Source organism: Ambystoma mexicanum, chromosome 3q, assembly GCF_040938575.1.
Source record: "Ambystoma mexicanum isolate Mex_15411 chromosome 3q, UKY_AmexF1_1, whole genome shotgun sequence".
Lineage (NCBI taxonomy): Eukaryota > Metazoa > Chordata > Amphibia > Caudata > Ambystomatidae > Ambystoma > Ambystoma mexicanum.
In genome coordinates this window covers 996,296,473-996,309,952 of record NC_090926.1, presented here as the reverse complement: position 1 = coordinate 996,309,952, position 13,480 = coordinate 996,296,473, and the positions used below count along the sequence as shown (strand labels likewise).

General features: G+C 43.4%; 1 protein-coding gene across 3 annotated transcripts in view; it reads left to right on the top strand.

Annotated features, from left to right (window-relative positions):
* The window catches only part of BAHCC1 (BAH domain and coiled-coil containing 1), a 683,113-nt gene that overhangs the window by 431,234 nt on the left and 238,399 nt on the right, over positions 1-13,480 (top strand). For all 3 annotated transcript variants that reach the window (XM_069655151.1, XM_069655152.1, XM_069655150.1), the window contains exon 15: positions 6,190-6,304. In XM_069655151.1, coding sequence (XP_069511252.1) covers positions 6,190-6,304 — 115 coding nt within the window. The remainder of the gene's footprint in view (positions 1-6,189; positions 6,305-13,480) is intronic.

Below are 13,480 nucleotides of genomic sequence, written 5' to 3'. Positions count from 1 at the left end.
CTTGGGGTGTGGAAATGGGGTTTGTGGGGGAGGGGGCAGGCCAGCAGGGAACATAGTTCCACTACTTCTTTTCATGCACTTCGACCACTGTGTATCTCTGTAGGTTTCTAGCTTGTCTTTAACTTGGGGACTGCCTACTTGCATGATCTCGGTCTCTTCTCGCTCTCACTCCCTTTCTCACTCTTTTCCTTTTTCCTTTCTCACCCAATGGTGCCCTGACGCCTTCGCTTTCTCGCTTCAAATCTATGTCTCCCTTAATCTACCTCTGCCTTCTCATATTTCTTTTTCTGGTCTCCCTCTTCATTTCCCTGTCTTCCTCCCCTATCTTATAAGGGGAGAGACCCTTATCCTTTCTTCCTTACCCTCTTTTTCTCCTCCCTAACTTATTCCCCTTCTTCCCCACTCCTGCTGTCCTCCCGCTCTCATATTCTCCTCTCTTCGGCTCTATAATTCATTTCATCGCTTTCTCACTGCTCTCCTTATTCTATTTCCTTGTCCTCTCCCTCTCTTGACATTTACCCTCTCTTGCTCTTTCCTGTTCACCTCCATCTCTCTCCTCTCAGCCACTGTGTCAATATCCCTTCCTCGTCACTCTCTTAGTTTGTGCTGGATGCCTAACAACTCCCTTTGGCTGCAGATAGAGCAGCGCAGCACCCCTTTTCTGTGCTCTCTGGAGCCACCGCCACACTGCTGTGAGGCTCATGGCTGCCAGCGCAGTCTTATTACCCATTAGCCGCCTGGCACAGTCGTTCCTGCACTCATGGGCCACATATAATTGTCCGTCTCGGCTACAAATTGCCTCTCCCGGCAGGCTCATTCGCATAAATCCTGCAAGCTCGTCCAAACCTGCTCCGAGTGTGCGTAAGCACGCAACACCCGCGCCCAGACCCAATAATGGGTAAATCTCCGCTAAATGCTTCCTTCAATTAAGGCAGAGGGAAAAAATGATAATCTCCTAGTTTTATATCACAAAACATTAGCAAATGCAAAACCATTGGAGGGGAGTGGAGTTGTGAAGGGGGGCTTTGGCAGTAAAACAGTGGTAAATGATGATGCCTCTGAGGATTGAGATGATGCTTTGTACAGTGGTTCGATGGGTTCTGAGTTCCTGTTAGGGACCAGGGACAAGCACATGCAAAAATACAGTCCCATCTCACAATTTCTTTGCTTGTGGCGGTGAGTATTCATCTATAGCACACACTGAACTGAATCATCTCAAGATGCTTGGCAACATTTTTTAAATCGTTTTGGTGAAACATGCTTTTTGCCCCCAGCGTATCTGTCATGTGTTTGGACTTTTGTTGGTTTTTAGGGTGAGTGAGCCAAACAGCTTTTGTAATTTCCATAATGGCACTGCAGCCTGACTCAGGGAGGTTCATTATACCCTTATCTGAATGACTGGCTAATTTCGGCATCTTCTCTAGAGCCGGTTCTGTTCTTCCTTACAGGGCTCAAAATTAAGATCCGATGAGCAGAATCTAAACCTAGCTCCTGGGTCTCAGACATCACTAAGTAGGCAGGAGCTACTGCTGGGGAACCAGAAGTGAGTACCCGGCTCGCCGTGAATCTAACTTCCATATGAGATGCACACCTTTTTCCATTATGTATGATTCATTATGTTTAAATGTGTACTAGATGTGTCCGGATTCTTCTTTATTGGCATTCTCAAATACTCAAAGTTAATGTCATGTATTCATGCTTGTAAGGCCCCATTTGCATGGGTATCCAAAAGTAGCTCCTTGTAGCTGTTGCGTTCATTCAAACTAGGCTCTCCTAGTGTGGAAGCAAGAGCTAAATAGCTACCAGCTCCCCTCAATTTCGAACCCTGCCCTTAAGATAACATCGCAATTAGTCTCCTCTTTGGGCCTAGCAATAAAGGTGATGAAATCTCAGCTAATTCCTCCTCTGATGGTTGGACACCACCAGGTACTTCTCAATGAGATAAAGATTCAAGCAACAGCAGGCCCCGTGCAGCACGCAGTCAGACTTCAGTTCCAGGCAAGCCCTTCTCCCCGGTGAAGAACTGCAGCTGCAAGGCAAAGAAATCTCTGCGGCTCATGAAGAAGTGCTCACAAAATTTCCAGCCCCAAAGTTAGACTGTGCCAATGCAACGAGACAGAATCAGGACTCTTCCAAGCTCCCGGATGGCAAGCAGGGTTTTCCGCTCATTGGTCCCACCAGTCCAAGCAAGGGAGGTAACCGTTACAGTTTTACCAATCAAGAAGGAAGCAGATCTTTGATTTGTGGCGGTAGGCTGAGCCACTGTTTGTCACAGCAGCATTCCTCAGTCATCCCTCCTATGGTCCTTCTACAGGATACTGAGCAGTGCATGACATGAAGAATGGCTTCAGATGCTCTCCTTTTTTAACTTCAGACTGGGAAGTGACCACCCCCAATAGAGGAGACTTGCAACAGAGGCTGTCCAGTCATTGACAGCATGCTACCTTACACCTGGCCAGCAATAGGACATACTCTAGCTGAAATGTGTTTTGGGACTAGATAGTCGCAATTCACAGTACCAGCCAGTTCAGTCACACAAAGCACTGATCAGGCTTACATGCAGGAATCCTGCGAAAGTGCATGGTTATATGTCCAGTTTGTGACCAGAGAAGATAGAGAAAAATGACCGGCAAAGGAGATGGTACAAAGAACGGGAAGCCATTTTTGAATGTATGCTATTCAAAAAGGCATTATCGCATTAAAAAAGAAAGGGGCATGTTAATGCACCAAGAATAAGAGTAAAGAATCGGCTGACCACCACCAGCCTTTTCAGTGTGATTAACAAAAGTACCTCAAATGTTACTAAAAAGTTAAGGTGACACAATGGTTCTCTACATCACTCCATTAAGGTGGTTTGTGCTGCAATGTTAAAACAAAGGTGGAAAGAATATGAGAGAGATGCATAGTGACGAGTTCACCACAAACAAAGGACGTTGAGCAGGCGAATGAGGCAAAGGGCGTGACTGCAAAATTCAGTCAAGATCCAGGCCATTAGCAGATATGCTCGGGGGACTTCCTTGAAGTCAATGCAGGAAGGTTGAAAAAATAACAAAATAAACATTTGCTACCACTGAAGGATGAGACGCCCATCCGTAAAACCTATTCCCTGCACTGCACACATTACTATCTAGGGGTCGTTCAACCCAATGTGTTTTCTTACAATGTGCTACTTTTATTTTTTAAATTAGTTGTGAACAAATGATTATTTGTATAGTTTATTAATCTGTAATCATATTTTCAAACATTTACTCTACAATCTTTGCTGGCATAGCACAGCGGGACACATAATGAATGGTGCCTATCAATTAAGGAGAAAAGGGGGTTCCCTGACAAGCTACCTATTGATGTCACAAATAGGGAGGCAATTCAAGATCACAATGGGTCACTGCAAAAAAACATCTTATGTGAAGCAAATACCACAAGATGCTAGGAGAGGTTTGGTATTCAAAAATATACTTGGTTTTATTTTATGGTATATAATAAAAGGGACATCAAGGTCCGTCTTCTAAAAAAGACACATGTGTTAACAAAAATCACAGGCAAAGTAAAGAACAGAGTTCTAAAACATAAAAATACCTATTGACATTTGTTTCCGAGACAATGCTTTTTTCTTTCTTTACCAATATCTCTAAAAAAAACTGTAAAATACATCCATTACCAACCTACTAAATACTGAACTAATCTAAATTTCATCAACACCATTGTCCTTGATATTGCCAACCTGTGAAGAATTTCTAATGTACATCTTTGGTATATTCTTATCGAATAATAGATATACCACATTATTGTATTCAGGACATCTTATTTTACCAATCTGATACTATGACTACATCAGATAATAGATCTTATTTTTCTGTCATGTCATTTTAATTTTTTACATACATGTAAGTGCTCCACACTTGTGAATAATCCCGTGCAGAGGAGGGGGGCGAGGAAGGATAGAGGGAAGGAAGGGGATGGACAAAAGGGAAGAAACCAGGGAGGGGATGTTTTTGACATCTAATTCCACCACTTGTTATATGAACCAAGTACCTTGTCAGTTATTTGCAAGGAATCCCTAAATGTGGATGGCTTAAACTGGTAAAATGACATGACAAACAAATAAGATCTATTATCTGATGTAGTCATAGTATCAGATTGGTAAAATAAGTTATCCTGAATACAATGATGTGGTATATCTATTATTCAATAAGAATATACCAAAGATGCACATTAGAAATCCTTCACAGGTTGGCAATATCAAGGACAATGGTGTTGATGAAATTTAGATTAGTTAAGTATTTAGTAGGTTGGTAATGGATGTATTTTACTGTTTTTTTTAGATATATTGGTAAAGAAAGAAAAAAGCATTGTCTCAGAAATACGACATTCAACATCTTGATGTTCTGTGTGTCCTGGTGAAAGCCTTAGCCGGACTACTAGGTGTCCGGTCCACCAGATGACACTTTATACTCAGGTGTCTATACATCTAAGGCTGGAAACAGACTTATGTCTATCGGCACAACAAACATGGGGGCTTCCTTGAGAACAAATTGTATTTGATAGTATTGGAAGTCACCTTTTTTGTCTACTAACACCACTTGAGTCGATAAATGGGCTTTATTGAGACAAACAAATGTCAATAGGTATTTTTATGTTTTAGAACTCTGTTCTTTACTTTGCTTGTGTTTTATGTTGTCACATGTGTCTTTTTTAGAAGACGGACCTTGATGTCCCTTTTATTATATACCATAAAATAAAATTGTATATTTTTGAATACCAAATCTCTCCTAGCATCTTGTGGTATTTGCTTCACTTAAGATGTTTTTTTGCAGTCACCCATTGTGATCTTGAAGTGCCTCCCCATATGTGACATCAATAGGTAGCTTGTCAGGCAACCCCCCTTTCTCTTTGATTATAAGTCCGCTCCTAACAAGCCCCTAATAAAAAAAAGTGGACAAATCCTGCTCGATTTCGAGTATTCCGCCTATCAATTATGGCCATATTCCTTGGTACATACAGGGTTCGAAATTGAGGGGAGCTGGTAAATATTTAGCTCCTGCCTGTAGCCTAGAAGATCATGGTTAGCTTGACATCAACAGCATCCAGGAGCTATGTTTTGCTCCCAAGGCCAACTGATGCCGAACAAACACAACTATGCAAATTAAATTCTTTGTGTTTGGAACATTATATAAATAAACATTAGTACACATTTATAAGACATTTAAAGCATTAGGGTTCATAAGAAATAGACAAAATGATATGTTTGCATCTTATGTGGAAGTTGGATCCGCAGAGCACTATGTACTAGCTCCTTGTTCCCCAGTGGTTACTGGTTAATGCTGGATTCTCAGAGATTACTTTTAGCTCATGTTTATCCAATCTTCATAGTACATGTTATCTTTGGCCTGCTACTTTGATACTTGCGTTCTGTAGACTCACTTTCTGTTCTCCGTAGCACCTGCAGATAGTGTATATTTTCCATGGGATCGGTGGCTTGATTTTGTGATATCTTGTCGTCTGTCTTTGGAGTTCCTGAGGTCTCCTTTTGTTGTATACCTGAGGCCTCCTTTTGTTCTACCTGAGGACTGGCTTGCATGACATGGGGCTGTTGCTAATATGTTTATGTTTCGTGACCTTTTGATTTGGTATCTGCCTACATCCCTTATCTATGTGTTAGCTTTTGTCAGTCTTCCAGTTGTGCTACATGTGATCTGTGCCCTGTCTTTGTATTACTTTTGATATGTAAGCCAAGCCTATGATCAGTGGTCGTTCTTTTTGCTACCTATGATTTGTAACCTGTACATCTGATCTGGAATCTTTGTGGTGCATTTGATTTTTAACCACTTGTCATCAGTCTTTGTGGTACCTGTGGCCTAGCGTTGTGATACTTGGAGGCCTTTTCTTTTATTACTTCTTCTGGTATCAGATGCTTGCCTCTGTGGTTTCTGTCTATATTTGAGCATCCTGTTCTTGGTTTTAGTCTATGTTTCTGTACCTGTTTTTATGATACACCTCATCTGTGGCCTGTTTCATTTGTACCTGTGATCTCTGTCCAACATTCATTTTACCTGTGCTTAGTCTACATAGTACCGTTGGACTGTCTTTGTGGTGACTGGGAAATGCTACCTGCAACTTATGCCTTTGTATCACCTAGGAGGTACATTGAGCTCACATATAAATCCCTTGCTTTTCCTCCTTCCATGACAGATCGCTGAAAAGCACTTTAAACCTTCTTTGCTCTGACCTGAGGAGCGACGAAGAACCCAAGAGGAAAAAAGGGAACATTTCAGAGAGCCACTACAGTGAACTTTTGACATCTGAGGTAAGATTTGTCTTATCAAAAACACCATGGGCAATATAGCACGTCAAACTCTCCAAGCAAGGATGTAAAGAGCCAGAGTATCATTTGTTTCCCACAGAAAAGCATTTTGTTACTGCGAGCTGTCTTGTAAAGTCTAATAGGCTTTACCTGACATATGACTGGCCCTTTCCCAATCCAATCGCTAAGGTCTTTCAGAAAATTCCTTCTTTTCCCAATGGCCTAATCCACTGTTGCCAAGGCCAGAGGACATTGTACTATATCTAATGTACAATGTGTTTTATTAGGTACATTAATAAAACAACAATCTTTTAGCATTTACCATGTCCATGTCTGAATTAGGCCTTTGAGGAATTTCCTGCTTATATTTGAGATGTGAAATGAGAGTCCCACTATATTGCTTCCATGGAATCCATAGAAAGACCAGGTTTGTAGGCACTATTCACTTTTGGGTGTTGCAAGTATTCTGCAGGATTCTAGAGCGCTGAACTCCTGTGAATGCACAGAACCAACATTTGGTTGTTCTGCACATGTTAGAATTTGTCAAGGTTCAGCCTCAAAACCGTCAACGATGAGTTTTTAGAAAGTCTGATTTGTTCTTTGAAATAATTTCTACTCACTTTTGTGGAGCCCTAGTCTCAACCAACACCTCACTCCTTATTTTGAAACTCTCAGCTGTTCAGTCCCACATATACTTATTTTGCTGTGCCTTGACTTATTATGCTATTTGGGCTCATCAAAAGTGTGGTTTCTGCCATTTGCTTGGTGTTTGGAGCTTTAAGAGAGGGAGAGTGGGAGAGTGTGTGGAATGGGTAGTGGGCTAAGAGCAGAGCTGCGTTGATAAAATGATCATGCATGCCAAATCAAAGAATCTGTGCTCTGTATCCGAGCAAGCATCTACGCTTGAAAATAAAACGTGATGATGTGTGTATTGTAGCATAAGAACTCAAAGGTGTCTAGTTTCTTAATGCTGGCGTCATTACCCCAACCTCCATTAGCATAATTGTGAGCAGGCGGTTGATGTGTGTGGTATGATGGTCAACGAGATAGTGAGGGTGATGATGTTTGGTGTGAGTGCCTGATGCAATTAGATGGTTGAAAAATTGTTATGCAGATGGTTGTTGCTAGAGATGAATGAACTCTGCAGGGTGCTAGAGAAGAAGAACATGGTGTGGTTAATGTATGAGGCAGAAAGCGAGGTGTTAGCATTTGTGTTTGGGTAGCTGTAGCTTCAAAGCGAAGATGGGGTCTCTTTGAGATGCGTTGCAAGTCCATAAATCCATCCACTGTTCAGACGTGTCCCTAACGGCTAGGTCTTTCTGGCTGAGGGTCACGGATCGTGAGGGCTGCTCATGTTCTAGGGCCCAGGTTTTTTTCCTTTTGTTAAATTGGCCCACTAGGATGGCTTATGTTAGCTGCTAAGTTCGGTCTTGTCATCAGTCTGTCATGTTGTGTAGTACCTCCTGTGATCAAGTTGAGTGCTGGTTTCTATGATTTTTAGGGTGTTTTCAAACTGTGAGGCTACATATGTGTACAGATGCGTATGCCCCTAGTTTGGGTTTGGTCTCTTAAGATGGGTTTCTAGTGTAGAACCCTTCCCATATTTCTAGATGGCAGCCTCCCATGTTTTCATATGACCTTATGAGCCCGGCCATTTTCTGGAACCATCATGCAGATTTTTTTAAGCATTGATTTCCACTGTCGGGTAGTCAAGGTCCGCGAATGAGGTGCCCCCTTAATATTTCATTTTGTAATTAGGCACTAACAGCAAGATAGCTCAGTCTTCGCATCTTTTTTTATCCATATGGCATGATTTTCCTTGGGATGAATTCCAGCCCCTTGCTACATATGGTAAACAAAGTGATAGAGTGACTTAAATTGAATCCTGTCCTGCGCCTGAATAGCAATCAATGTACAGCTTGATATGCTGGTTTGATATGTTCCATCTCGTCGCAGCAGTAGCCTGGTTGCAGTAGCCTAAAACTTTTTGTATTCTATCTAGCCTTCTCAAAATGTATTTTAGAGGGCCCATGCAGACACTGTTGGCATAGTCCAGTCTCAACAGAACCAGTGAAATGATTGGGAGCAGTCTGTCTGGGAAGGTGAGAAAGGTGTGATTTCGGCTTATGGATCTTTGGTGGAAAAGGCCTTTTCTGGCAAATCATGTGTAGGTCCAGTGTTACCGTTGATTGTATAAATGGATTTCAAAATTCTTTACCACTCTCTTTGTCTGTGGGCACGTTTCTATCTCTTCTGGCGAGAGGATTGTTGAGGAGTGTCTTTGTTTAATGAGTCAGATTAGGACTTGGTGGCTTTCATGGACTGCTCTTGTTAGTTAATTCTTATTCTGCATGTGGAGTCTAGAACTCTGTGTTGAGGCCTGAGCAGTTTCAGTGGAAGAGGCATTTCATAAAATATATTTGGTCAAGTACGGAGAAAGGTGAGGAGGGTTCTTGGTCTAGGTAGAGCAGTTGATGGCTTATGTGGTATTCAGCCATTGTAATGGCTGTCACAGACTGTGTGTTCAGGTGCAGATTGTCTCTTCTTGAGCTCATCTATGTTTTTATAAGGCCTTCACTGCATGTTTCTGCCATTGCTCTGGTTTTGGATAGGGTACGGCCTCCTTCAAGGGGATCCTGGCAGCTGTTGTGAGTCCTTGATGATATTGACCTTGTCCTGACGTGTAATATGAAAGTGGCCTAACCCATAGCTCAGGTGCAGTATGGTTCAAGCCAGTGAACAGGAATAAAGGTTTATGTCTGGTTTCCTTTTAGTGAGCGGAAAGCTGTTGAAACCTTACTGGGAAGAGAATGCTGGGAGACAGTAGCAGGCTGAAGGAAAACAGTATAACAGACCAAAATTAAGCTTAGGTGAGTGGTGCAGTAGCTGGCCCAGCTTTGGAGAGAAAACCAAACAAGGAAAATTTGAAAGCTGTTTGATGTCAAGTTTGGCAGTCGACTGCTAGAGGGCTTAGCTGTGGAAGGAAATGGGAAGGCAGTAACAGCAACAATTCCGTTCAATTTTTGTTTATGTGTGGCATACTAGTGAGCCTACCTGTGGATAGAAAACCGACAAATAGAGGAAACAGTAATGCTGATGCACTGGGGCTTCTAGCTGTGCAGGGAAAATAGGCAAACATAGAACATCTCTGCGGTTCAATATCTGGTGTTGGTGTGTGAGCGCTATTCAACTAAGCTTTGAGGGAAGGAAAGGAGGCATAGATAATACATTCTGAGTATGTTTTGTGTGTGAAGTGCTGTTGAGACTAGCTGTGGCCAAGCAGGCAGAAGCTATATAGACACTGACACGGTTCTACATTTTGGTTAACTGTGGAGTGCTCAAGTGAGTATCATTTGTACTGCACCTATCTTCTGTAATAGGGGAGAATGCAAAGGCTTTGTGCATTGCTTGACTGTGGCGTCTTGATTTTGGGGGCATGGTAGCTATCACTAGACTCTTAAAGGCATGCATAATCCTAAATAGGTAGGCCCCCCTATAAATTCCCAGACCAGCTCATTAGGGCACCGACTGGATCATTTTGATGGGGCCCCAGATCCTGCGATCTGGTTTTCATCTGGTCCGTCACCTTTACTGATCCCAAAAAGGAGAAGACAATGGGGATTGTAGGAGGCCAACCATGCTGTATCTCAAAAGTCAGACTGTTTTTTTTCAATGAGAAATGAAAAAAGGACTCTGAGGGATCAGTGACCTTGTGTTCCACCTGCCCCATTACAGGCAATCAATTTACAAATGTGATTACCCCACTAGTAGCAAATATCTTAGGTGGTACAAATCTGAATGTCCTAATTAGCTTGGTCTGGTCAAAGAAACTGGGCATTTATTTGGGTTTTGAGAGTCTCCTAAAGAGAATCACTACTTATTCAAACTGTATCCAGGTGAGATGCCTCAAACTTCCCTGAGCACAGAGCAGAAATGCATCTGTATCCACGATGGCAGACCACAGAAAAGCGGTTCAGCTGTACCTAGATGAGAAGTCCTATGCTGCAGTAATTAAGATTTACCCAAATGAGGTTAAATAGCTGATGAATAACTGCACCCACATAAGGAATCCCTCAATTCCCGAATGTGCAGGTGGCCAGGGAAATGCCATAGCTATTGAGTGGAGAGTTCTAGGGGACTGAGAGTGGTGTGCTCTTGGGCGTGAAATGGTATACCCTTTTTCCTAGTGACAACCAACCCAACCCTTCACCAACCTTTATGGGCTTTTATAAGCCAGCTCCCCTCATTTCCCCACAATTGACACTCGGCAGTACTGGTACGAAAAAGAGGCAACTAAGAGCAATAAAGACTGTGCCCTTTTACCACTCTATTACTGGGACGAGGAAGATGCCTGCTAAGAACAGTGAAGGTCAGGCATGTGTCTTTAATTGTGGTCAGGCAAGGCTTAGTAATCATCCACACAGGAAGCCCTGCCCAACGGCAAAGGGGAACAGGAGAAGTAGCAGGGGGTCAGTGCATGCAGCAAAGAAACCTACAGTGTGGCGTGGGAGTTGGGACTCCCTGGAGCAGATTATAGAAGGTGAATGGAGCTGTGCGGAGCAGCAGGAAGGCTAGCTCTTTCGTTTCTGCTGAAAGTGCTCGTTCCCCTTTGGTGGATGACCCCCACAGGAATGTCTGGGGGGCAGGACCTGAAGCACTGACACTAAAGGCAGAAGGCCGTGTGATCCGCTCTGCAGCACAAACTTAAGCGACCAGTGCGTTTCTGGTGAATGAAAAACCCGGTGCGCACGTGTGAAAGTCTCCGATCCTTTCATTGTCAATTATCAAACAGATAGGAATGCTTTGTAGCGGAGCGGTCTTGTGTAACAAGAAACACATTTTCAAAGGTCTCAGAACATTGATCCATTCAATTAAAGTGAAACAAACAAATATTAAACTAGAGATGAAGTGAAAATGAACCATAGGCAAGATGCTAATTATTGAATACTGAACTGAATTAAAACGTTGCTACCAAACCGAATTAGCACCTTTGGAACCCAAAAAGGGGAAATAAACTATAAATCCAAGCAAACCATTATATGATGAAGCGCTAATTAAATATTACAAGCAAACCATTATATATTGAAATGCTAAATAAACCACAGTATAATGAAATATAATGTGACTTTAAAGAACAAGCAAATAAAAGGATACTGAAGCCTGATTAACCATGAAATTTCAACATGAGAGAAAGCTGCAAATTATCTGAACAAATATTTGAAAATAACACTAACTGAACTATAGAGATAAGGATATTTTGTGTTTCTATTTTAACTGTATATCTTGAAACTTGGCAAAGGGAACATTTCATTTCAAGGTTGTTTGAATTGTGTGACTTGGAACTTGGGGAAGGGAACCCCGAGTCCTAACTTGGGGAAAGGAAACCCTGAGACATAAATAAGTCTCTTGCATCCTCATTCCAAGAGAGTGAATTTTGAGACTTTTCTTTGTGTAACTGGTTTATACTTGGGAAAGGAAGTGGGAAGAAAGCTGCAAGCTGGAAGACATTGAGAACTTTATGTTGGACACTATTTCTTTTGGTTGCTGACATTCCTACACAATTTATAGATTAGTTTAGGTTTTAGACACAGATAGATTCTTAAATTGAACTCTTGGACTCAGACGTTCCTTAGTTTTATTTAGGTAGGGAAATCCCACCTTAGCATATGATATGATATGATATGGCATTTATAACGCGCCTATACACAAGTGTTTCAAGGCGTGACGAGGCATGGAAGGAGGTACAAAGGAGGACAGACAACGATCCTACTAGGCCAGGTGTCATTCAGATCGCGCAAGCGCATGGGAAGGGGAAGGAGGAGAAGTGCGATGAGGAGAATCTCAGTCTTACTGGCATTAAGGCAGAGGTCATTGGCAGCACACCTGGATAGCAGACAGACAGTCAGAGATGAGGGAAGTGGGGGAGGAGGCAGAGGGTAGCCTGAAGATGAGCTGGGTGTCATCCGTATAACACTGAAAATTGGGGCAGAGAGCGGCGATGCAGTGGGCCAGGAGTGCCAGGTATTGGTTGAACAGCCAGAGAGAGAGTTTAGACCCCTGGGGGACACCACAGGTAGAGAAAAAGATAGCAGAGAGGAAGGACCCATGTTGGACCTGGGATGGTCGGTTGGAGAGGAAAGAAGTCAGCCACGTCAGAGCTTGACCGGTGACCGGTGATACCCAGCTTATCACGGAGATGGTTGAGCATGATAGCATGGTTGACTGTGTCAAAGGCAGAAGAGAGATCAAGCAGGATGAGAATGCAGGGTGTGTTAGAGTCAAGGTTGGAGAGTAGGTCTTCACGGATGTTCAGGAGAGCAGTTTCCGTGCTTCTGGCAGCTCTGAAACCAGACTGGTGGTCATGAAGACAGCCGACAGATTCAGTGTGGGGATTGAGCTGGGAGATGGCCAGTTTCTCCAGGAGCTTGCCCAGGAAGGGAGTGATGGAGATTGGGCGATAGTTGGCCGGGCAGGAGGGGTCAGCAGTGGGTTTGCGCAAGGGAGTACTTCAGGGGGGATGGGAAGACTCCAGTGGCGAAGGAGTGATTGCAGAAATCAGCCAGGGCAGGAGACAGGGAGTCGATGTGGTCCTTGATGGTTTTGGAGGAACAGGGGTGAACCTGTTTCGATGACACTTTCATAAATCGTACTTGTATAGCAACCTCGTTCCACAGAGAACAGGGGAAAGGCAAAGACGGAGGGAGGAGAGGTGGCTGGAGAGTGGCCAGAGGAAAAGCAGGGAATGGGGGGTGGAAAGGAGGAGAGAGAGGACAGGATGTCCTGAGTTTTAGAGATGAAATGTGAAGCCAGTGCCGTACAGAGGGCCTGGGAGGGGGCAGGAGAGGTAGAGACTGCGGCAGGATTGGCCATTTCCTTGCAGATTTTAAAGAGTTCGGCCGAGTTGTTAGATGCCGCAGAGTCGCAGGATTGGATATGCACTCTCTTCTTGGATAGACCAGAGAGCCTGTATTGCCTTTGCAGCAGGCGGCAGGCCAGTTTGTCAGAGCATGCACATGAAGCACACCATTTCCTCTCGGCCACCCTACACTTGCGTTTTAGGGTGACAAGGTCGGAATCGTACCAGGAGTTGCACTTGGCTTTGGGCTTCAGGCGGATTCTCATGACAGGGGCAAGGATATCACTTATAGCTAAGTGGAGCGTGGAGAGGGCTGTGTCAGG